Source organism: Chlamydotis macqueenii, chromosome 11 (genome assembly GCF_036417535.1).
Source record: "Chlamydotis macqueenii isolate bChlMac1 chromosome 11, bChlMac1.mat, whole genome shotgun sequence".
Taxonomy (NCBI): domain Eukaryota; kingdom Metazoa; phylum Chordata; class Aves; order Otidiformes; family Otididae; genus Chlamydotis; species Chlamydotis macqueenii.
Window position 1 is genome coordinate 12687903 of NC_141566.1, and position 26168 is coordinate 12714070.

The 26168-nt window shown below is 45.5% G+C and overlaps 1 protein-coding gene across 2 annotated transcripts; it reads right to left on the reverse strand.

Moving 5' to 3' along the window:
• Positions 1 to 408: 408 nt before the first annotated feature.
• Positions 409 to 26040, reverse strand: FOXO4 (forkhead box O4). 2 transcript variants are annotated; one of them, XM_086756701.1, is made up of 3 exons: positions 25529 to 26040; positions 13437 to 14678; positions 409 to 777 (listed from the first exon to the last, which is right to left on the reverse strand). In XM_086756701.1, exons 1-2 carry the CDS (start codon positions 25934 to 25936, stop codon positions 13455 to 13457), a joined length of 1632 nt encoding a protein of 543 aa, XP_086612827.1. In that variant the 5' UTR covers positions 25937 to 26040; the 3' UTR covers positions 409 to 777; positions 13437 to 13454. The 2 variants fall into 2 exon arrangements, with proteins under 2 accessions (XP_086612827.1, XP_086612826.1); XM_086756700.1 differs by lacking the exon at positions 409 to 777 and adding an exon at positions 4038 to 9243 and having other exon boundaries at positions 25529 to 26039.
• Between the last annotated feature and the right edge of the window lie 128 nt (positions 26041 to 26168).

Here is a 26168-nt window from a genome sequence, read left to right on the forward strand (position 1 = left end):
CTGTCCTCCTCCCACGTCCAGCTGAGCAACTCCCACAGAGTAGCATGTTCAGTAAGAAAAGAGGGAAGGTTTTTCAAGGGGCTGTGGTGCTCCAGCAGGGAGGAGGGTGCTGGAAGGAGCTGGCTTCTCCCTTGCCAGGTGTGGGTGCTGCTTCTGCAGCTGAGGAAGAAGCATTTTGCTCACACTCACAAGCAGGTGCTCAGTGAGCAAGGCTATAAACCACGACCAGGTCTTTCCCCAGCCATGCTGCAGGTGCCCTCCCTGCACCATGAGCTGGAGGAACCTGGGCTTTGGCTGGGCCAGCTTGTACTGCGGCAAGCTGGTGCCTGGGCAGTAAAATGCCAGGACAACTGGTGCTGGGCAGTACTGGCTTAGTCAGTACTGGTGCCAGGACAGTGGCACCAGTATCAAGATGACTGGAGGTGGGACAGCTGCCACCAGGCTTGGCTTGACAGTACTGGGACAGGCACTGCTGTACCATCATTTAGCCTCTGCGAGGGCTGGGCCCAGATCGGGGCAGCTGGGTAGCCTGCACACTGTCAGGCATAGCACTCTGATTAACCGTAGCAGCCTAGCTGCCTGCCAGCTGTTTTGCCAGCCTTGCCCCTGTGAAAGCAGCTCTGTCCCCTGTAGGGCTGGGACAACCTGCAGCAGCCAGTTCCCTGCAGGGCTCACCACTCCCAAAGCAAGTAGTGCGTCCGCAGCTCCATGCAGCCCGGGGCTGGCTCCCAGCATGCTGTCAGCAGCAGCGTCATCACCACCTGCCATCACCCTGCGCTGGTGGGGAGAGAGAAAGGAGAAGGCAGTGACAGCAAGGCGCTGGCTGGGGACAAACAGCTGCCCATCCCTGGAAGATACAAAGCATGTTCCCTTTTGCCCCCCGTATCTCTCTGTGCACAAAGAGCTGGCTTTGCAGGAGGTGGTGCAGCTGCTGCTTGCTCCAGCTCACAAAACAAGCACTGGTCACAGCAGCGAGACTGAAGACTTCAGGAGCTGTCAACCCTGACCAGAAATGACCACAGCTGCTGGCAAGGCCAGGGAAGACTGCCAGCCTCAGCTACCTGACAAGAAGAAAACATCAGTGCATGATCTCAGAACTAAAAAGCAAGAGATTAAGCAACCATCTACTCCCATCCTTGCAGAGCCAGCAAAGTTATGTCTCAAGTAGATCTTGTAGCAGAAAACTCGAGTACAGGGCATTGTGTCACTGGATAAACCTGTAAGGGTCTTGTTGATCAGACCCTTCAGGGCAGTTCTACACCCACACCAGTAGCTGCAGCTTAGCTTTTGAAACCCATGAGCTGGTCCTTCACCTTATCAACCTCACCTGCTCCTGTGCCTGGCAAGGCTGTGAAGCTGTGGCACTCCTCGAGGCCCAGGCTTTGAGGCTTCCTGGGAACGGCAGTGCAGGCACTACACTATTCAAGGTAAGCAGATGACTCTAAGCCATGCAGCATGCCACAAGCCTGTCAACTTCAATGCCTGGGACCCTGACCTGGCGCCCCCTGCACCCTCCATCTGCTTGGACTAGGATATTCCTCTTTATGGCTCCACGGCTGGAAGGAGGAGAGCTACCAGAGCCCAGGGTACCTACCCTCTGCAGGAACCCTCCAGGATGTCCAACACGCCCACATAGGAGCCAGGCCACTGTGACCTTACCTGGAATTACTGAGGGTAGGATGCAGGCACACGTCCAAAGCAGTCAGAGAGTTTCTTGCAACAGCCTGTAGCAGAAAGGCATGCTGGCAGGCACAGCCAGGACTGCTTTTGTAACAGTTGAGCCGTCCCCAAGCTGCACGGTGGGAGGAATGGTGTGCCCTAGCCTGCAGAGAACAGCAAGCCATGCTGAAGCAATGGTTAATGTCACAGCTTCTGCAACCCAATCATTAAAAGTCATGTCTATGGCTGCTGGTCTTACCACAGCAGCAGGGGAGGAAAACAATAGTACATGGGAGCTGGGAACAGACTGTCCTGCCAGGACAGCTCTGGAGTAGGCAGCGTGCACCCCACCATCACCCTATTTCCCAGCCTGCGTTCCCCACACAACAGCTACTCCACCACAAAAGCCATGTGAAATAGGGCAACAAACATCCCCCCTGTGCTTTCACAAGTGGTCCCATTACTGGTAGCACAGGAGAAGTGTTCATCAACCAGCGAGAACCCGGGGCAAAGCAGGTCTCTGGTCAAAAACAGACCTGAGCAGAAAAGCTGGTGAAGTTTTTGCACTGGCTTCAGGTACTGCTGCTCAGCAGGCAACTCAGGCCAAAATGCTTATGGTGACAACGCGGGAGAGCTATGAGGTCTCCAAGACAGCAAGAAAGGCTGACCTACTGTAAGAAAGGTGCACTGAACCCACATAGCTGTCAGGACAGAACACAGCAGGACTTGGTGACACACAGCAGGACTCTTGGTAACTACTGCAAACAGTGTCACACACACCAGAAGTGATCCTGAGACAAGGCATCCAGGTCCCAACCTGGCATCTATTCTGTGCTTTTCTTTCTTTGGCAATGCTTACGTGTCACAGGCCAATGCTCAAATCAGGATAAACAGTGTTAACAGCTCCTGACGGGAATGCGTGGTCCCCTGTTCTATGTCAAGTTTTGAACACATTAACTGATCTGATCAACAACTGCAAAATCCACCCTTGGCATTTTGTTTCTCCAACAGCACCTACCATTACATGCTTGCAGGAAGGCATAAGTGCTCAAGGAACAGACAGTTCCCCTAGGGATCTCCTATTAATCCCTCATTTCTGGAGACTGGCTTAAATCTTGAAGCAAGAGCATGAAGATCCCTTCTAGAGTTATCTGCATTAATAGTTTTAACACTATTATTTTTCAATGGTATTATTTATCAGATACTATTCAATATTGAGTATCCAAGGCTTTAAATGCAAGTTTTCTGGCCACAGGCATACCATGCCATTTAATGAATGAGACTTTCTCCTCAGTAGTTTTAAAAACATCCCCATCTTGCTCTCCGTATGTCTAACCAGGCCAGTGGAATCCGTACTTTATGCTCCTTCGCCCGTTTCTCTGATCTCCTTACTGCAACACAACTGAGGTACTGAACCGGTCTCATTTTCTGCAAGATCTCTCTGGAGCTGTGGTGCATGGAGCACCACCAGGGCAGAGGGGGACAGCACATTCTCTAGCCTCATCCCAGTTGCAGGAAGGCAGACCTGCCAGAATGACATGCTGTTTTGATTCAAGGGCTCCACCATGTTCCTCACAAGCTGTTTCACTGGCTCAGACTGTATCTGCATTCTACTTGCTTTATGTCAAGGAAGGACCCCTTAAGGTACCTAGCTGAAGCCTTCTCCTGCCCAGAGAAGCATCTTACCTACTTGCACACCTCTGAGCAGTCTCAAGGAATGACCAGCTCCTGCCTTCTGCTCTGACATTCATGCCCCCTTTGATGGGCAGCTCCAAGCCACTATCTTCTAATATCAGAAGATACTCCCTAGCTGTAGTAACTTTCCTTTTTCTGATGGAGCTTTTGGGGTATGTAAGAAAAGACAGAAAGCTCACTCACATGCTCATCTGTCCTAATTAAGTGTCAGCATCTGCTTGTGGATGGGGGCTGAAATAAGAGAGTAGCAGCAAATGCATCTCTCTGTTCGCAGAGATAACTGGCAGAGTTGCTGACACACAAAGATGTTTGAATACAGCTATATAAAATTAACAGTCATCTTTTGCACTTAGGTCTAGAAGGGCAAGGAATGAAGGGGCTAGGATGACTCTAGATTAGTCCTGCAGAATTTAAAAGGCCCCAGGGTCAGTTTTAGGGCTTGGCAACCCCTTGAGTCCCCACACACTGCCAGCAAGTTGCAACAAGGGGTTCTACACACTGCAGAGCACCCTGGAGCCTTGTGGGCTGTCACACTGTGACCCTTCCACCTCTGGCTAGCTAAGGGGCTTTTCACCAAGGGTTTCCCTAGCAGGTGAGGAGGGCAGAAGAAAACAGCCAAGGGCAAGGAAAAAATAACTGGTCCTCACCAGGGAAACAGAACAAACTACATGAGACACAGAACAGAGGATTACAGGTTTTTATTTGTCAAACATTCCCCTCTAGTCTAGCACATTCTACAGTCTTGCTAGCACAGATGGTAACAAAGAGCCTGTAATGGTTCAGAAGTTACACTGCTACAGAGAGCAAACAAAAGAAGAGATTTATTATGTAAAAGAATTTATTGTGAGAAATGTGTGAAAGAGTGCAGAGAGGATGGGATAGAAACTATGTCAGCTAGTGGTGCTTGCCCTATGTGCAGCAGACATCTGTGCTAGCAATGCAGAAACCCTTCCTGGGATCGCACCAGGTGGAGATTCCACTGTGTTGGAAGCATCATTTCACAGAACCATCCCTATTGCCTTATGAAGAAGGTCATGTCTCCTGAAAGGAGCCTATCTTCTACATAGTCCAATCTCTCAAGAGACCGTGGTGAGCACCACAGGGTAGCACCATGCTGAGCACCACAGCACCAGCTGCAAACATCCCCTTCTACCACACATCGTTATGCTGCCTTAGCCAGAGAACCATAAATGCCACACCATCAGCTCTTTCACCTTCAGCTTCTGCTGCCTCTTCTCCCTGTTTGACCCCGCAGTATTAGATGCAATTTTGAGTCCATCAGAGGTTGTTTTCCATCAACTACAGACACATCAGGGTGTGGGGAGAGACAAAGGCTACTGAAGGGAGGGGATCCCTTTCTTGAAGAGTGAGCAACTGTGGTGATGGGTTACCACATGCTACCAAGCTTTCACATGACAGATCTTTCAGGCTTCAGGAGTCACCTCTTGCTTGCTTTTCCCCACATTAATTACAACATGTTTTTAATTAGACATGCAACTGAGGCAAACTCTAAGCTATCTCTGCAATTGCTCATGTCCCAAAGTTGATTTGTTGTGCTTTTTTTTGATAACGGGTCCAAATTTTCACATTATTACTGACAGTCCAGGACACCAGTCCCAAAGGTTTCTCATTCCTGGAGCAAGGCTAACCCTGAAGCATTTGAATGTGGCTATAAATAAGCAGCTAAGTAAGAAAAATAACAAATTATGATCTACATAAAAGCTTTCTAGGCTTTTCCTTTGGAAAAGCTGATCAGTGATACTTGCTTCTAGTGTGCGCCTCATTTATGAATACACCCTGGCTCTGGAATGCTCCCACCGCTTTCATTCCTCTTCCCTACCAGGATGATTTGACTGCTGTTTTTAAAGCAGCACAGGGTAGGGGATGACATGTTTTTAGATATACCAACAAGGAAAATTAAGGGCTCCAAGAAGCCTTCCATATTCCAATCTCTCACAAAAAGCTGGGAATATAGTAAAATATGCTTAAGTTATAAAGAAGGCTTGAAAAATTTGCTAAACCCAAATGTAAATAAAAGCATCAAGTCTGTCTCCTACTAGTCTCCATTGGCCTAGTTACCCAAATCCTTCACAGCCCAGAGCTGTATGGTGGCTTCATACTGTGAAAGATGGCATTTGATCCTCTGGAGATGAAGAAACTTGTTACCCAAGCTCAGTGAGAACAAGGAAAACACACACAGCCCAACACAAGGCTTCATGCCAAGAGTCCCCTCACAGAGTGTCACTTCTCCTCCAAGTGCAGCTCACAGCTGCTCTTGAAATCCCAGTTCAATCCTTTATTAGAGCAAAAATTAGCCCACAATATGGGGCCTGCAGTGCTAACCCAGAACAAAGATCCACCAAGATACTGTCCTGAATCCAGTAGCAGTCAGTAGCAAACACTTTGGGCAACAATACAAAAAACTGGTCAAGTATTGAGCAATGCCCTGACAGGGTCCTTTCAGCAAGCAGCAGTTTTGGAACTTTAAAGTCTCCTGTGTCCTGTGAAGAAATATCCCAGGCTAGAAAAGCTCAAGATGTATGAAAAGGAAGTTATTTGAGAAGGGGCTGGAGAACTCACAAATTCTCTGCAAGGATACAAGCTGTTCCACTACACATACAAACGAGAAGCTAGGCTGCCTGCCTGAGCCTGTAAACATTCATGGTTTATTGAGCACTCCTGGAGCACCGTTGGTCTTCCAAAAGCCATCCTCAACACCAGCGTGCTTTTAGGCTTCTTCAGTCATTGCCAGCTCCTGTTGTGTTGAGGAGACAGAAAGCACCTGCACGGACTGCTGCACTGCTAGCACACTGGTACAGCCAGACTCTATACATAAGTGCTCCTGTCTGCAGTGCTGTCCCCAGGACAGGCAACTCCCTAGAGCATGGAAAAAAATAGAGAGGTGCTCTATTCCTCAATAAAAGGACAGGGCCTCTTATGAAATCACACTGTAGAGCACCAACCATGATGAGCCTTGATGTACCTGGGCTGCAGCTCCTTCTGCTGGAACAGGTTGAGGACATGTACCAGCTGAGAGTATATCAGATCTCCTCAAGGCATTACCCAAGTCCTTAGGACCAGATTCTCTGGAGCCAGAGATCAGGTCAGGTCCTCAGTGCTGTCACACCTAGGGAACATCTTGGAACAGCCTGAAGACAGCACTTCTTCCCTAGAGACCAACCCAGCCAGAAACATCTCACCATGGATTTGCAGATCTGAAGCACAGGTTATAATATTGTCCTTCCTATTTCTTTATGCTCTGTTTTAATGAGAAATGACCTACAGATTCACATATAACATGACCACACATACCAATGTCTTCTACATGTCTGTGAAACACAGGCAGCCAGTCAACTTGCTCTGGAGATCATGGGATTCATTTTACCTCAGGGCCGAAGCTGACAGTGGTATACTCTGCACCAAATAACACAAATCCCACTAGCTGCAGCCCAGAATGGCCGATTCTTACATACGACATGCCATCAAGTGTTTGTGGAAAGGGTACCTATCAATTTGTGTAATGAAATAACTGCACTGAGAACGTGTATCCGTAATTCAAGTCTGCAAGACCTGGGATCCAAGCTTAGGATCTGCCTTTTTGTTGCTTTATTATAGTGAGGTGTGGCCAGACATGCAGATTGTGGGTAAATTTGAAACATATCACCATGAGGTCTGCCATGAAGACAGTCTTCAAAGCAAAGGTGATCAAACTATTAAAACGCTCCGATGGCAGAGCACACTAAAGACTGTGGAAGACTCCTTGTGGCAGATAACCAGACAAAGTGCTCCTGTTCCAATCTCCACTCAAATGAAAATGAAATGAAACCCATGACAAGGTGGTAAATCAGCATGGCTCATTGCACTGCATGAAAGAAATCTTCTGAACACCGCCACTTTCAGAAAGGTTCAGAGAGCCTTTCTACCAGACCAAGCCTACCAGAACACCGTGAAAGTACCATGTCTCTCATAGATCCCACCACTGCAAACACCAAAAAGGTGACAGGAACATGCCAGCTAATGCTTTGAACTAACACCTTGACGTCTAGTTTCTGTCCTGCAAGAAAAAAAAAAAAAAAAAAAAAAAAAAAAGACAGGGGAGGATCCCAGGCAGATCCTAAGGGTGTACCTATAGGCTTCAAGTTCCCCAGCAGTAGCAGAAGCTTCAGCAAGAAAACAAAACCTTTGGAAACCAAAAAGCAAGCTACCAAATACAACTGACTGTGTATTCCATAAGGGCTATCCAGAGTGTCAGCAGATCTATCACGATTAAGTCCACACCATCTTCTTAGTAGACTAGGGAATCTGTCCTATGTATCAAGTGCAGTTCAGCTATTTAAGGGATTAGCTGAGAATGAACATGCTGTTAATGATTAGCATTCCCTAACATTGTGGGGTGCCCAGTCAAGGAAAGAGACTGAGTAGCTGTGGCGGAATGCCATGCCACAGAGGCCTGTTCTGGGAAGAGCAGCCATTCCCCAGTTACACTGTGGTGCCCTTCCCATTTTTCCAACATTTTCAGCTTCTTGGCCCAAAATACCTTAGGCTCATCCCCTCCCACACTGTAGTGTTATCTGGTATCAAGGGGACAGATGCAGCAAATGTGGAGTTTTTTAATCCAATATTCTCATTTTCAATTAAAATATATAATATATATTTAAAAAGGTTTAGAAAAGCTTCTATGTAATTTGCAACTACTTTTACATATAGATTACAATACTGCACAACTCTTCCCCAAGGTGGTTTGAAACCACAGGGACCTGCCAATTCTTTCCCCTCAATCATATACATTATCAAACATCAAATGTATTTGTCCCTAACACAGCTCTGAAAAAGAAGTCTGTCACTGGTACTTTCTTAGAGGGAGAGATGCCTAATACGCCTAATGGGGGCACACTTAACATTGGCTTCATACTCACTGTAGAAAGTTCCCAGATTAGTAAAAAAATATTTAATGTATAGAAAATGCCCTTCTGAAAAGCAACCAGGGCTCTGTTAAGGCCACACCCAGGTTTTCTATTTCTCTGTTGTAGAAATACAGATCAGAAACAAACCCAAAATGATGTTTTTATGTCTCAGAAACAGCTATTAGCACCTGTGCTTATTTTACAGCAGCCTGGTGTATCAGGAAAGTGCTGAGAACAGAATAGGGACTTCTCGAAAGATGCTTCTGATTCAATGGGCCTCAGCTGGCACAGTGAAAAACTCAGTGTCCTCCTGTTCCACTCAGGTGGACAAGAGAAAGACTTCTACACCATTACCACCACCCTCCCCTGCAGAACAATGGGTGCTCTGGAGATGGGCACACTGAAACCAACCCCTGAAATAGCACACCCTTTTCCCCTATGGCTTTCACCAACAAGCTCCTTCCAATTCCTCTGAGAGTCTGTGGGGTACACCAAGCAAACACCTGGTGGCTTAAGGAAAACATCCAACTACTTTGCCCCAGAGGGCAAGCCAAGTGAGAGCAGAGTCAGCCCTCTATCGGTCTGAGGCACTGGGAGACTTTCTGCCACAGCAGAGAGGATAGCCATTGAGAGATTCCTCCAGCAAACCCAACTCTTCACATGGGGAAAAAACTATTGCCTGGCACAGAGTCTTCTGGCCGAGGTTTTTACCAGGACTCCTCTTTGGCCACGTACAGCCCAGGGTTTCTCCACATGGTCCAAGGCGGTTCAGGTTTGTAGGAAAAGCCATGGCACATAACAGGATTTTTTTTTTTTTAAACTCTTCCTGTTGCAGCTAGATGCAGGTTGCCCCTTCTTCCCAGGTGGGCGGCCCCTTCTGCCCCAGGCATAGCGTGCAGGGAAACTGAATCCAACATGCTCCATTCTTTTCTCTGCCAGGGGTGGGAAGTGAAGTCAGAACCTGATGTTGAGAACCTGAAGGACACTAGGAAGAAGAAAAGTAAAGTGAATGGTTAGATCTCAGCTTCAGTGGGAATCCTGGCTACATAGACAAGGAACTCATTACTATCAATCAGTCCCTCCTGCTCAAAGGATTCCAGCTTCCAGCAAGGAACAAACACAGATCACAAGAGACCTTGACCAACAGATAGTCAAGTGGAGGATGCAACTGCTCAGCTCCAAGCTTCAGAGTACCATTGAGACAAAGACAAAACAAAAGCACGAGGGACAAAAGTAAGCACTCCTCTTGTAAGCTGACCAACCAAAGCTCTGCAAGATAAGGAGGTTCAAAGAACTTGGCTAACATCAGAAGCATTGCAGGAAAGCAGCAAGGAAGAGGAAAACTACTCTTCACCTTAAGCTACCACAAATATCAATTGGTAGGGAAAAAGACTAAAAAAGGGATTTTTAGAGATCACACACTAAAACTGTTTATGCTCACCCACTTGAAGAAATCCTGTATCTACCTACAAATAATGACACACTTCTAGATATCTCATTCTGCTGCAAGTCTAAAGATCCCTTCTCAGGTCTTCTGCCTCATCTCAATGAAGCTGTCACAACTTGTTCAAACCAGCCTTGAAATAGGTATAAGCAGACTTAAGACACTGACACAAAACCTTCACTGTAGGTCTATGATCCTCTTTGGAAGGAAGAATAGTGAGATAAATGTAGGGCACCCAATCACTTGCATTCAGTAATAATGAGCATGAAATAAATCCGTGGAAAGGGAAACAAGCTAAAGAGGGAATCAGCCCTGAATAAGGAAAGACAGCAACTTAAAATAGAAGCCAGAGCAACAGGCTCTGGGAAACTGCAAGTTGATAGGAGTTTTATTTATTTATTAATGTTCTGGTAGACAAATAGGGACTCTAACTGAACAACTAAAGATCATTAACTAATGTCCACCAGAAGAGTGGATGGACTTCACACTCATCAGTAAGACACAAACTGTATCACTGTAAAAAAGAGGCAATTCTTTTCCCAGGTATTCCTCCTGCTGGCTTGCAGAAATACATAACAGAGGTAGATGAGCAAGCCCAAAGTCCCTGTGCTGCTCAGGGACAGCTGGGTGGCCAGCCACACTTCCCACAACTGGAATGGAGGACACTTGCACTAAGTGCTGAAGGCAAGAGTGCTACCAGTGTTTCAGCACCTGCATGCCACAGTCTAATTGCAGCTGTGGCTACCATTTTTCCATGCCCTTGCTCACTAAAGCTCCCATAAGTCACTCTGTACGGCTTGCACATCCAGCACCTTAACCAGTGAACAGCAGGCTTACAACTGAATGAGCCACAGGTACCAGACAAGAGCAGCAGAAACTGTAGAATTTATATTTTTTCCCAGTCAAGAAAAGTATTCACATACTGACTTTCTTCCTCTGTGGCTAATAGCTAGGTTTGTGAGTGTTGCATCACTGCTGGGCAGAAGCAAAATTTCAATGTCTGATCTCTAATCTCCAAGTAAAGAGACACAGGGTTCAAACAGACTCCTGATGAAGCTATGGACAAGCCCTTTAGCATTTACCTTGCAAGAAGAGGATAAAGTCATATCAGTTTTGAGCACCGTGGTTAACATCAACTAGCTTGTGTCTTCTTAAGTGCTGCAAAGAGACTAAGTACTTATTCCTGAAGATCTATTTCCCCAGCTTCACTTTCATTCTGGCTGTTCAAACCACATACTATAATCACTGGGATTTATTGATGAAAAGTTTTTGCTCGGCGTTACAGCCATAACTGACCCAGAAAGCAACAGATGAAGCCCACAGTAACTACTTCAGAAGGACAGCTTTAAGTTAGCGATCACTTAAGAGTAGCTTTTGCCAGTGGGAATTTAACATGCTGTTAAGAATTGTTCCCTGAGAGGCATGTAGGGGCTATGCTTTCTGCAGAAAGATGACACTGGTTCAGAACTTTTTCCAGATATAACTCCTTTCTTAGTAAGCACATATCCAGTGTATTTCCCAGAAAGTATCATTTCCACTTCATGCACGGAACAAAGCATATCCAGGGTTTTTAACATCAGATAGCTTCTCTGTTTTGATGAAGCAATTCACATGCTAAGTATGGAATAATAATATGGAACAAGAACATAACCATGCTGTTAAGAACTCATGTTCTCCCTCTTAAGCATTTGATTATAGCTACATCTTCGCCAGTACTAGACCCAACCCTTTGATAAAGCTTCTCTGCCTTATAGTCTTTAAAAAACAAACAAGCAAACAAACAAACAAACTGTGCCTGGTATTCTGTAGACAGAGGTCTTGTCTATCGAGTTCAGGTAATTAATGCACCCAGGACTGCAGGATGGCTTGCATATGCTTTGAAAACACTCCTGTGAAAAACCTTTCACCTCTGCAAAGTCAATGTATTCCCCAAATATGATGGCCTGCTGTAGCATGTTATAAAAAAAAAAATATATATATATATCCATTGGAAACACTGCCCAAAAGGCCACAGCTTCTGTCACTAACTTGCAAACAGTCCTAACACAGATGAGGGATGTCAATGTTTTGTCGACGAAATTTGTCTTTGCAATCAAAACTGAGTTTCCATATTGCACCTGAAGTTAGGCTATTTAAGACAGTAATTCAGCAAGAGCACAGTTAAATGCACAAGACTATAAAAAGCCCTGTAACAAAAACAGCTTGATTGATCCTCCCTCTCTCTACAATAAAGAGCTCTGTTAAGTACAGACAGAACAACATTACAATAAATAAAATCCTAATTAGTGTGGTGAGACTTGAAATGGGAGGGAGTTATATTGTGTTTAAAAAGTCAATATACTGTGGTATATCAATACGTTCACAGGGTTTAAGGACCACCAGCTCAAAGGAGAGCATTTCACTTTGTCTACACCCAATATGCTTGTCTGGAACGGCTGTACTGGGGCAGAGCAAAAAATATTTAATATCTGGTTTCCACCATGAACAGCAGCAGAAATCGCCAGAACACTTACTGAAATGGGCCTCCAGTCCAAACTACCTCCAGGTTACTCAGGTGTCTAGGAAAGAGCATTAAGGTCATACACATGATAACTTCACTCAGTCTCCAGCATTCTGAAGCTCAAGGGCTTTGCACAGTGGAAGTCGTATCTGCAATTTGCCCTTACTTCTGCCTGCTCAGCTGGCCAGTATTATTTGCAACACTAACAAATACCATATCCATTTGCAACACTAATAAATCTCATATCTGCCTCCTAAATAGAAAATACTGTTGGCAAGACTTCCACTTTCTGACCATCCAGCCTATGCTCCAGTCTATAAAAGAAAGTGTCCATTTTCTGTTAGCTATCTAAGCTCCAAGAGTGAAGTATGCCTTCAGCTCCATTTCTGCAATTCTTCAACTGCCTCAGTAGTTAAAGAGCTTCAAATCAGGGTGTCACACTCTCAGAGAATAAGACATTTTTAACTCTTGTTCTCATATGCATTATTTGTCAGACTGACTCTAGACATTTTTGTGCAAATATGAAAGGCTGCTGAAGAAGCACCTTTGCTGTGCACTGGACAGCACTGACACACCCTTCTTCCTTCCATCTCCATCCACACTGCATGCTGTAATTTCCCATTCCAATAACGGGTACATAAGCAATTCAGTAGTTAATGCTGATGAACCAGCTTACCCGACTTTACAGACACTATCCCAAATAAGGGAACGTCAGAAGGCCTGATAACTGAGAGTGATTGTGTCCTAGCTACATACAGAGCAAAGCAGTCAGTCATGATACAGACCCACTCTGCAACACATACTAGAAAATTTTGCAAAGATAATAATGATCTGGATAGAAACACAGCATGTGCTTGGCTCAGTTCAACCATTCCATACATATAAGATCATGTCTTTATTTACTGAATCAGTCAACTTCAGAGCTATAGGCACTGCACAGCAGAGACCGATGTCTGAAATGCAGTAATCTTTCGTAACAAGAAACAACAGGAGTTTCATGCGGGTTGCTGCTCTACTCCACAAAGACGTTTACTACCTGCTAAGTTAAGTCTACCTACCATTACACAGCTTTTTCTCCTAAAAAAGACTGTGGCTCTCCCAGAACCTTTTTACTCAAAGAGCACCTGTGCTTCGAAAGAGGTATCTTAAACTGCTGCACAATTGGGCACAAGAACCATCCCAGACAGGGCTGTTCCCACTATACAGCTGTAGCATTTTATATAACTACACCTACCTTTTTGCGCTCCTGAAGTTAACTTGGTACCCAGGTATGGTTGGAGGCTTGCGAGGTGCTGGGATAGCTGGGAGTAGACATAACGGGTTCAAAATTAAAGTCCAGTCCTTCTCCATCCATGAGTTCACTGTTGATTATGTAATCCATATCACATTCAAGGTTCTCCATGTACATGTCAATGTCCAGGTCAATGGGCAGCCTGTCCTGGTTCAATCCCAAGGGAGCAGGGCTAGCAGAAGAAAGAAGTAGTGGACTGCCCAGCTGGACCAACTGGGCAGTTGTTGCAGAAGCTGGAGTCTTCAAACTGGCAATGCTGGCAGTGTTTTGAGTAGATGTTACTGTGGGAAGTGCTGATGGCAAAACACTGGCACCAACTGGTTCTGCCTGCTGCTCTGTAGGCTTTCCTCGTGGATTGCCTGAGCTCATCTTACTCTGGGCAGCTTGTCCACCTAGAAGCAGAAGAGTTTGGCTGCTCATCCTGTTACCAGTCTGCGGGAGAACTGGGTCCACCTGAGTCATCATAACATCCCTTGGAGGTGGAGAGCTAGGTGTCAGAAGAGCTTCCAAGGTCTGAGGGGCAGAGAAATGGCTGACAGAACTTTGCAGCGAGATATCAACAGGGTTAAACAGGGAATTGCCAAAAGTAGTGGTCTGACCAGCTGCATTTGGGCTCCGTAAGGAAAAGCTGGAATCTCTCTGGATCTGACCACTTGAGGCAGACTGCTGGGTAGACAACACAGATGAGTTGGGAGACATCAAATTTAACCCGTCAATGAGCTCAAGCTCCTCAGTCACAGTTGGTGGAACATTGCTGGATGCACTGGAGTACACTAGAGAAGGAAGCAGCTCTTCATCATGAAGGTCATCCTGCTCCGTTAGGATAGGAGAAAGCCTAGCACTAATGGTGCTTGCATTGGAACTGGTTCGAGGTCGGAAGGTGTTCCACACATCAGAGTCCTCATTACTTCTTGAGGACGGGCTTCCAGGCCACTTAGGGAATTGGGAGCCAGGACTGTCAGCAGTAGATTCTGGAGCAGACTGGAGAGGAGGTTTCTTTTTGGATGCTTTACCTCTGACTTTTGCGAGTTTGCTACTGTTGTCCATCGAAGCAGCTCTTCTTCTTGGTGCTTTTCCACTTTTACCACCCTCAGGATTGAGCATCCACCAAGAGCTCTTCCCTGTGGCTTCATTATGGACTTTAATGAACTTGCTGTGCAAGGACAGGTTATGTCTAATAGAGTTCTGAAAAGAAAAAAAACCCAAGATATGAGGACCTGACAGTTGGCACATCTCCCACCTAGAAACCTCACAAGACAAACACATTTAGACAGTATCCAGAAGAAAGTTATAACAAAGACCTACCCATTAAAAAGCGCTATTTCTGCTTGAACATGCTTGACAGCACTAGCAAGCAGTGCCATGGTCTCACTGCAGCACCAAGGGTGACAACTAGCAACTTCCAATTAGCAAAATACTAACACAAAAGAACTTTTCAAGACAATACAGAATCTGCATACTACAGAGCAAGTATGCAAATCCCAAATATAGCTGCCAACTTCAACATGAGCCTAACTGAATTTGAACTAATGCTGCTCCCACCCTTCTGCCAATCCTGTTAGCTAACATAAGCCTGGCTAAAGTTTTTAATTTTTATATGGCTAGCTTTCAGACAGATTTGAGCAGAGCATAGCAGTGAATCAAATAGACTGGGTGAAGAGAAATGGCAAAACACTTCTAATTCAGTATGCCCATTACCATCTTCATCCCAAAAAACAGAGAAACAAGAGAGAAACTTTGTGTAACAAGAGTCCTAGTAATCCTGGAGCCTCCCAGCCTCACTCTGCAAGGAGGCAGTACACTTTCCTCTGTGTGCCTGTCTAATGGGGTAAGACGCAGCAGATAGTGTACGCCAGTTTTAGTCTATCCTATCCTTCCATTTGGCAAGGCACACAGTCCTTGCCCCTCCCTCCCAACTCTCTTATTTTGGTTTAGCTCTGCTGGGAACTGCAAGCTAACATACCTGTACACCATAATCAGACTCAATTTCCATCATGCAACTGATAAACTCCCCAGGATTTTAGAATCAGCAAGCAATAATCTCATTGTTTGAGCAGATCCTCTATAAACTCCCCTTGAGGCCCATGTCATGCATTTATTTTATATTTGCATTAAATTTGTTCAGATGGTCAAATTACACATTATTAAAAGTTGCTACACTGGTAGCATAACAGCTGTCCAAGAGCAACTTTTCATACAAACTAAAAGGCATATAGAAGCCTTCAGCTTTCATGCATGCTCTCCTAATTCTGAAAAAAAAAGTTAACTCTGCTTTTATCATCCTTTCCTACCACCTCTGAACACAGTTCTTTCCTGCCTGCTGCTTTGCCTCTCCTCACCCTTTTCCTCTCAGACAAGTCCTCACAATGCTAATTTTGGCCACCTCACCAAAAGTACTATCCCAGAACAAAGCAGATGTAGATAAACAACACAGGCAAAGGAGAAAGTGTGCATGCAGAGGGAAGGAGATGGGAGAATCATTCTGCGTTAGCTTTCGTTTTAACCTTTCGCTGTTGAGGGCTTGGAGAAGACTAGCCGCTTGTTGCTATCAGTATCAAAGGATATATATGCTTTTATTCAGAGAGCACCCCAAGGGTTACTGCAGAGACAGGGCCTGATGGGACATGTGTCAGTCAATACTCTTACGGACTTCTATTATTTGAGTTGTTCACAGGAATAGCTATACAACACTTCTGCCTGGTATCTTCTCTAAATAAAGCTTTCTTTTCCTTCACGTCTCGAAAAAAGTAATTCAGACTTGTACCCTGCCTCCTGGAAGGCTGCTGCTTTCATTTCCAAAGAACCATCCCCCTTTTCCCAGGTAAATGTGCAGGCCTTTGAATGCATACTGCTACAGCAATAAGAACCACTAAGTTGTCACTAATTCATTTATTCTCCTGAAAGTAGAATTTGAACTCATGATGACACCCAGTCCCATCAGGAATTACCCAGTAACTTGTACACACAGTAGAGATTTGGAGTTTCTTAACTACCTGGGGTTTTTTTAGCTCCATTTACTAAAATAGAACTTTAAACCAATAGGTTCAGGATTTCAAAGTTTCACAGCTAATTATATTCTGTTTTCTTCTCAAGCATGGCTATAGCCAGGTTTTAATTCCTGTGTAAGCAAAAGCACAGTGGACTGGTACAAGCGTTTCAGTAACACTAAAACCTCAAGAAAATTTGGATTAAGACTAGGGTTCACATGAACACACATATGCAAAGCCTGGTACCTTTCATGAAACAGTCTCAAAGTGCTTTTACATGTTACTGCTAAACTGACATAACAGTTAATATCCGTAGAAACAGGTAACTGCTGTACTACTACTTCCTTCCTCATCTTCAAACTCTCATCCTCCCATAACACAAGCATCTGTGACCCTATGAGCTGGTTCAGAGAGCTAACCCAACTGAAAACCAGCCCTAGCCTTCCTTCAAAATTACTTTTTCTGCCTCTTTTATCTCCGCTTGGCTTTTGAACTACCTCACTGTGGGGGTCAGGCACCAAAAACTAAGGAAGAGAACAGAATGCGTGGTTGGAGGCAGAGGCAAAACACCCAAACACTTCCTGCGTTAGGGTTAACTGCTGTCAAAACAGCAATGCTTAAAATCTCACTTTTGCACCTCTCCCGCAGACTTTGCGAGGCAGCTCACCACCACAGCACCCAGAGCCGTAACACACCTGCTTGACTGAGCTCACCTGCGTACAGGAAACTCAATTCCAGAGAGTCGCAAAATATAACTGAACTGACACACCTACCAGCCTGGGTGCTGTAAGGCAGAAAAAAAAGATTCATGTGTGCATACTGCACGCTCCCCAGCACAAGAATGCATCTGCTAGAATGATTTAGTACATCTAGTATGCAGAGGGTGCCCTCAAATCTCATTGAGAAAGTGAGGGACAAATCAATTATGCTAAAATAATCACAGAACTCCAGGTCAAACCTGACAGGAGAGGAAATGACAGTTCAGTCACCCAGACAACCATGACGTATTTCCTTTCTCAATGTTAAGCAACTCAAACCAGAAACATACAGATGACTAACCTTTTAGATGCTCAACTTTAGCAGTGTGGAAGGATCCTAGCTGGTCTGAGCACCTGCAATCCACACAAGGTTTTGGCTCTGCAACATCTTTGACTGCAAGGAAGCATGACCTTAAGGAAGACGCACAGGCAGGAATCCTTCAAATCCTTAGGGCCCTCTCCAACAACTAGTTATAGGTGGTTATTGCTGTTTATTCAGGCATCTCATAGAGGTTCTTACGGCTGTATGTTAAGTACTGTGGTAAAAAAAAAAAAATGCTAGCCTGTGTCTCTAATCCACAGATCAAAGACAATTCCTGTAAACCCCATTCAAACAAAACAATTCTGGAATTAGTGACATATATTATGCTAAAAAAAAAAATAAAGTTTGGCTAGAGACACTTACTGTACACTGAAGAGTGGACAATTCACTAGGTCCCAACCACTGTGTGTACAAGCTAGGATATAGGAATCCATCACAGAAGACTGGCTAGCAGCATGCACAAACTATTTCCTAAATGGCAGTCACCAAAACATTAAAATCTTCTTTGATAAAATCTCCTAGCCCTATTTAAAGGGCAGGAACACTCCTTGTCATTGCACCAGGCCTGCCCTACACCAGCATCAGGGCTGCTGTGGACCCTGCCCAGCATCAAGTAGTGCTTTGGTCTCACGAGGGGGAATTAGCCATGGGAGCTGGCAGCACAACCAAGCAATTATCCTGCCCCATCTGTCTTCTGGACAACTATCATGGACACTGAGATACTACGGAAAATGCATCAGTAGGTCATACAGAAGACAGAATGCCAGTGACAGCCTTTCCAGTGGACTACACAGCTTCATAGGTAAGGCTGAGGTTATCTACCACAAAACTGAAGTTTTACTCAGAGCAGGTCAGAACATTCAGGATGGTTTGTTCAGACTTTAAAGGTTCCTCATACTATGAACAATCTTAAACTCACCCTCCTGTGAGGTACTTTCTCCTAAGCACCAATGAGACAGGAGCAGAAGGAGGCTCTTGTGCCCTCCCTGGAGGAGCCTGTCCATGCAGCCAGTGGTGCATGAACTGTACTAGCAGAGCACTCAGGGCCAAGCACAAGATATGCTGAGAAAGACACAAGAAACAGTAGCTATCCTTGGAAATTGTGCACTTGCCCTCATTTGCCTGCATTTTTAATCACTGGCACCAGGGCCATTCTCCCACAAAACATCAATTTTCTACTACAAATCACAGAGGCATCAGATATCTTAACAAAAAGTCTCTCTCAAGAATGAGTGATAGAAAAAAAAAAAATGCAATGACTGAAGCTGTCTGTAATACACTCTTACTGCCTGGGAGGCATACAAAGAACACGGTCACATCCCAGTGCAGGGGCATGTTCCAAAGCCAGGCCCATCATTGTGCCGAATTATCATTTGCCACGGCATTCCTAGGAGGCTACAAGGGGAGAATGCCCCATCTGTTGCATTTGTCAGTGCCTGTCTCAGCACTCACTCAGCCGTTTGGCTTTGAAAGCTTCAGGAAAAAATATTCATTGCAGAGATTTTGCAAAGTTATGCTCCAGCAAGTAAACAACTGCCCCAGAGCCAAGGAGCTAAAACATTTCCCCAGAAGGCACACGTGAGCACAGACATCAAGCTCAGCAGATGAGGAGCTGCATCTTAGGAAGAACATTTTCCTTTCTGTAACTTTTTCAATGGGAGCCCAGGAGAAGAAAATTCTAGCTCTCAAATTCAAAGACCGAGGCAACTTACAAGTTTACCAAGACAGGCAGGCATATACAACAAAAGCCATTCAGATAGAGCAGAAGAAACTTGTTGGAACAAGTAATACCTACAGCCCAGGAGGAGCCTTCCCTAAGGACTGCCTGGAAAATTAAGCCATGCTGCAAAGAATAATCTTTCAGCAAAGCAGCTTTCCAGAACAAACTTGCAGGGAGCAGGAAAGAACAGCAGCAAAATCTTCAGGTGATTTAACTGACAGCATTGCAAAGGGCAGATGGACTTTCACCAAAAAATGAGCTCTCCCTCACTTCCGAGGAGGACAACTACACTCTATAAGGCTTCAAATTAAAATCTTGCACTTCCATACTTATTCAAGGCATTACACCTTGTTCGGAGAAGGGGTCGTTAATGTCACTTAAACAAGGGCCTCTATATTGCGATGGTGGGCCCTCACCATAGTTGACCACTCATCTGTAAGTTTTATCCTACCTGAAAAACAAAACACCTGGGGACTCCACACTCGCACCATTCTCCTGCTCCTATGCACTGCCACTAGCCTCATTTTGCATATTCAGCACTTCACCATCCTCCCATCCACAACACCCTGTCATGCCCACCTGCCTGCCCTCCTCACCGGGCCCTCACCTAAGTCAGATCATATAAGGACTAACGGGATTAAAAGGTAAAAGATGCTGTTAAAAGAAAGACTAATGGAGAAAAGTCACCTGTGCTCCTCAGGTTTCCAGGCTAGACTCTTCACTACAGTCTCTGAACAACCATCGTTCAGCTCCTGTTCGTTATTTTCCCCCTGCTTTAAGGAAACCCAGCTAGGCTGTCAGCAGCTGGGACAGAAAACATCTCCCTGCGACCAGGACTAAACACATCCCTAACACCACATGAATGCATTTGGGGGCTTATGACGTAACGGCAAGAGTCCAGCAGTTTCCACTCACCCCTAGCTACTCTGGACTTGAACAGTCAAACCCTCCTTCCCCTTGCAGGGCAGCAACTTCCAAGAAACCAAAATAATCCTAACTTAATAGAAAGCAGCACCTACGACACCACTAAAGATTAAGTGGACTTAATTTAAGTACCAACAATGACAGTAATGACATCACTGTTCCTATTAGATTTAGAACATGCAATTCTTCATTTTTAGTGTCAGAAGATTTAACAGAGAATTATATCATTTTAGGCATGTGAACTTAGGAGTTCATTATGGGTTTTCTCAGCACAGTCTTCAGAAAGCAGCTGCCTTTCTTCACAGACTGAGATCAACAGCACTCTGCAGCAGAGGTACAGACTCTAGACTGAGCCTCCCCTATGCACAAACCTACACCAGGCTGAAGGTTGGGTAGAATTATATTTTGCCCAGTTTAATTTTTATGTTTTCTTTCATTTTATGGCATCAAGTCAGTTATGCCTCAGTGAGCAAAGACATTCAAATATTTTTAATATCTTTTCAAATCATCATCTTGAAATTATCATTACCAAAAAATGTAAGCAAACCTGTGTAAAGCATTCTCACCAGATGTTCCTTTCCAGATAAAGGGTTTATTTGTGAAATTAAAGAAAGCTCTCCTGATAGTGATTTGGACCCTTACCTGTCCACCTTAAGAATGATCTGATTGTGACAAGCCTGAGGCAAAAAATCTTCAAGGATACAGGGACACTGTCCAGATGGATATAAGCAAACAGCTAACATTACTATTTTAGGAACTGACCATTGCTCTTTTGTAGATCTGACTACAGAAAAAAACACAAAAGCTGGCTGAACAGTAGTCAACACACCAAAGAATGATAAACTTTTCCTCCTTACCAAAACAAATGTTCACACGATTTTGTATTCACCAAACTGGAATTTATTTGCAAGGTGTAAGGATAACCTGACAGAATCTACCAGTTGCAGCACAGCAGAAATAGTTCAGAAGACGGACAAGCTTGTTTTTGTCTGCTGGCCTATTACTCTTTCACAGAAGAGCTTCAGAATGCCACAGGGTGAGCAGCTGCTCCGACCTATGGGAGCTCTGCGTGCCCTGTGCCAGGAGGTCAGACATACTCACCTCTGGGAGAGGCCAGGGACCTTCAGAGCCAGCACAATGGCACTGGAAGCAGTGAAGTCATTCTGTCAACATAAACTGAATCGCAGGGCACACACAAGGAAGCAACTGAGAGCCCTCAGCCAGGTCTCCCGATCCATCTGATCAACAGTTAACATCAACTATGGGCAACACACATATAACACAAGCACGGAATGGAAGGGTTGAAAGTAAAATGTTGTCCACTGTAAGAAAGATTAAAAGCTAGCTGAGTTTCCCGATGGATTACATCTTCCATTTCAGACAAGCAGAATGTTTGGTAATTTTTAATTTGTAATACAGCTACTTGCATTGTTGCACATATGTATGCATACCTACATGTACAGATATGAGTTGAAGTGAATGCAAATTACCAGAATGCAGAGGTGTGATTTCAGCCTTCTATAACTAATGCAATACTGCAGAATCATTAATTCTTTCCTTTACATTGCAGGCATAGGAAACATCTGCTTTTTTTGCTTCAGTGAAGCGTCTTTGGAGAGTGAAAAGGATGGTTTTAAAGCTTATTCTGTTCCTACAAAGGAACAAAGTTTTGGAAGAAAAGACAGAATATTTCAAAGAAAGACTAGTCCTTAACGTTGCTCCTCACTGTCTCAAACTCATGGGTGTGAGAAATGCAACAACCAGTGCAAATTGCTTCAGCAGAGTTTATGCACTTCTACGTTATTCAAAACCCTCAACATCTTCCTCCTCCAAGTAATCTCAAAGCCAGGAGGAATTATCCTCTTATTCATAGAGCAGCTTGTAGAGCACCAAGGGGAGGATTACAAAGAAGCCCCACGACATGGCCCTGCAAGGACACTTCTGCCTTTCAGGCAGGTTAATTCTTAACTTCAGTTGAATTACTGCAGGGAAAAGACAGACTGCACACCCAGAAAAATCTGTCCTTTACAAAGTGCTTGAAACAGTTCAAGAACAGCAAACACCACCTTCCTCAAAAACACAGATTCTTCCAGAATTCACAGAGGTTATGCCCTGGCAGTCTGTAACAGCTGTATTTCCCCCAATTGTATAGTGGCTGGAGTCACAGAAGCTTGAAACCACACTGGCTCAAGCTGCCACAGAACTGCAGCACAGACAAACTGCTAACTAACACCAAGAACAGAGGGGTACACTGCAAACAAGAGTGTGGTGTAAGTGTAATTCCAGTCTGCTGTAATTATGAAGCAACAAAGAGTTTACAGGGTTTATATTAACTAAAGTAGATTAAAAAAAAAAATTTAAAGACACATTTCTTTTAATTTCATATTTTAAATTCTCTATTTGAACTACACTACATACAAATGTGACACATTATCAGTATGACTCTGCCCAAACAACACAGAAATACCAGAACTCTGGGAGCTGTAGTACTATCTTAAAAGGCATCAAAATGCTACATCAGCATTTAGCAGCAGCTCCACATTAATTTCCTTTATCCAAACTCATTCAGTCCAAACTGAGAAATCAACAAAGCTAAGACAACTCAAGAAGCTTTTCTTTTACTTTACAAATAATAATAATAATAATAATAAAAAAAAAAACCAAACAAAAAAAGAGATGCAAGCAGAGCTTCACAGCTCTAAAAACAACAAGGAACGGCAAAACCAAAAAACTGGCAGGTCCATTCCTCAACTGACATGACACCTTTCATTTATTCAGTTTGTCTTAAAGTAAATTTAATAGGTCTGTATTTTATATTTAAGTCCACAAAATCAAATTGAACTGATTTGATTGATTCCACATCTCTAAAACTGTAAATGTCTAACCTGCCTTCATCTAATGCACCTCGATGCAAACAGACTAAGGTAAGTAAACTAAGTAAAATAAATAAAACTTCTTGCAAATCTATGTAACTATGTTAACATAGAGTAAGACTAGAAGTCAGAGCTCTGTGGTCACACATGATGTAGCATGCATCCTACCAACCCGTGCCAACAGGATTTGACAGCAAGCAGACAAGAAAACAGAGTAGAGGAAATATACCACAGCCCCCTTTGCCTCTCCTAGGCACATAAGATTATACATAGAGGGTATAAAGATCAATCAAAACTTTGATAATATTTGTTAAAAATGAAAATAAGTTTTTATTAGACATTCCCCTTGCATTTAAACAGTTTTAACTGTATTTCTATCATGGTTTTCTGTTTGTTAGTTAAAGACAAAGATTTTAAACTGCCCTAATCATAAAGCAGGCCGATTCCCACCACAGCTGCTGTCATTCTGCCCTCCGAAGTTTCTGTGCTTTTTCTCTACTAAAGCCAGCCTGAGTCATTCCATTCCCAGGCTGAAAAACTATAAACAAATTTCACACTGAAAAGTCATCACAGAACAGCTACAGCAACAGTACCTGAGCAGTGACCTCAACCCTTATAGGTGCACAAATTCTCATCTCTGCCTTTCCGCAAGTTAAATCCAACTGGACATTTCCCAGAGGTGATACATGATTAAAACACAGAGTAAAATCAAAGACTGCCAGTCCTGTTACACATGAATAGATGTAACAAAAGAATAGCCATACTGAATCAAGTCAGAAGTCTACCTATTCCAGCATCCAGTCTGTCAAGACGCTTCACTATATTCCATCTTCCCTACAACATCTGGGGATGCATTTCAGAAACCACACTGAACTTCAGTCTCAGGCACTACTGCCAAACAGATACAGACACATTCCTGAAAAGAAAATGCACCAGTTCCATAAACTCTGCCAAAATAATGTGACTCCATGCAGCAGCAGCACCCAGACAGCACACCTAGCCTGGGGAAGCAATAACTATCTTCCAGTTAGATCACCAAATCATCTGAAGAGAAAGAAAACGCACCTAAGGATTGTCCCAAATCACAGCTTAATAAGGAGGATTCAATCTGCACAAAGGAGGGGGGGGGGGGAGTCAACTTTAGTCAAACTACGTGCACTTTCTGAAAGCGAAGTTTTGTATTGACCTGCGCCAGCCTAAGCTGTGACAGCTGCATCCGTCTCACTACATTCCTACCCTCTCTCGAGCAACCATATGGTGTGCCATTTCAGAGAGCTGAGCCAGCTGAAAGTTAACCTACCAGAAAAAGCTTTTTTTTTTTTTTTTGTAACATTAACTCTCTGTGCTGACTTACTGCTCAATCACACAGGCAGAAGAACACATGGCTGGAGTCACAGAAGCTTGAAACCACACTGGCTCAAGCTGCCACAGAACTGCAGCACAGACAAACTGTTAACTAACACTGAGAACAGAGGGGTACACTGCAAACAAGAGTGTGGTGTAAGTGTAATTCCAGTCTGCAGCGAGAGCAATAAATCACACTCTTTAGACTCCAGTCACAGTGGCATCTGCTGTGATATATCAAGGACAGCCTGAGGGGCTGTTTCCCAAGCCAGCTCTCACACCTCCCTTTCTCTTTGCTGGAGTTCATTTGACTAAAGAGAACAGGAACATCAGGCTGCCACCTGCAGAAGACAGAAATGGAGTTTAACTCTTTAAATAGAGCTTTGCACGTGCCTATTTCCAGAGCAAGAGGCGAAGACAAAGTTGAGACACTGGAATATTGCTTACCCTTTTCTGAACGCCAGCAGAGGCCCCCAGTCCCCATATGGCTGCAGCACTGGCACTACTCTAGGAAAGAGCACCCTTTTTAAAAGGAGCCTCTCGAAAGCCAAGAACACCTGCTATGAAACAGTTATTTATACTGAGCTTCAGCACAGGCAGGTGACAAAGAACCGTGGCCTTGTATTAAAAAATCCTTCAACTGATACTTCATCTTGCACAGAAGCTTAGCTACAGCCTTTTAACTGACCCTTGCTCCTCTCCTGGAAAACTTTCCAAACACAAAGGGCACATGGATCAGCCTCACAGAGCCATGCCGTAACCTCCCACCCAGAGAAGCCTGCTCCTCCCTGCCGGAGGTTGGCCTAGGTCTGAGAGGATGCTACCCCGCGCTCACAGGCCAAGCGGCTTTTGGCAGAGCTGCACCCAAGGCCGCCGGGCTGCAGCGCTGGCATCAGGCTCTGGCAACAACGCCGAGCGCGCAGAGCCTGGCTGCGGACGAGCAGCCACAGGCGAACAGGGGCCCGGGCAGCGGGCAGGGCCGCAAGCCAGGGCGGGTAGCGGCACCAGCCCGGCGGCGGGGGAGCCGGAAGCCGCCGCAGGCCGCGGCTCCCCGCCCGGCCCAGCGCGGGCGCACCGCCTAAGGCCAGGCCCGTCCCCATCTCGTACCTTCCAGCCGGCGGAGCTGTTGCTGTCGCCCTTGTCCTTGAAGTAGGGGACGGAGCGGACCATCCACTCGTAGATCTGCGCCAGCGTGAGCCGCTTCTCGGGGGCGCTCTCGATGGCCTGGCTGATCAGCTCGGCGTACGACTGGTTGCCCCAGGCGTTGCGGCGGGAGCCGCCCTTCCGCGCCGCCGCACCACCCGCCCGCGCCCCCTCGAGCCGCGCCGGCCCCGCCGCCGCGCCACCTGCGCCCTCCTCTGTCGCGCCCGCCGCGCCGCCCGCCTCCACCGGGGCCGCCGGTAGCTCGGGCCGCGGCAGTGGCCAGGTGCAGGAGCGCGGCCGGCTCTGCGGCTCGAAATCAGGGTCGATGTCCGGCGCCGCCGCCACTGCGGCGGCGCCACCCGCCTCCGCCATGGGTGCCCGCCTCAGCACCACCGAGTCTGAGCCGCTCCGCCGCCGAACATCGGCCCGGCCCGCCGCCCTTTTGTGAAACCCGGGCCCCACCGCTGCCGCGCCACTCTGTTTACCAGGGAGCAGAGTCGCCTCCTGCGCCTGCGCGCGCGGGGCACGCCGGGAACAGTAGTGCTGGCGGAGCGAGAGCGGGCGGTTCGGCACGGCCGGGGGACTACAACACCTAGCGTCCCTC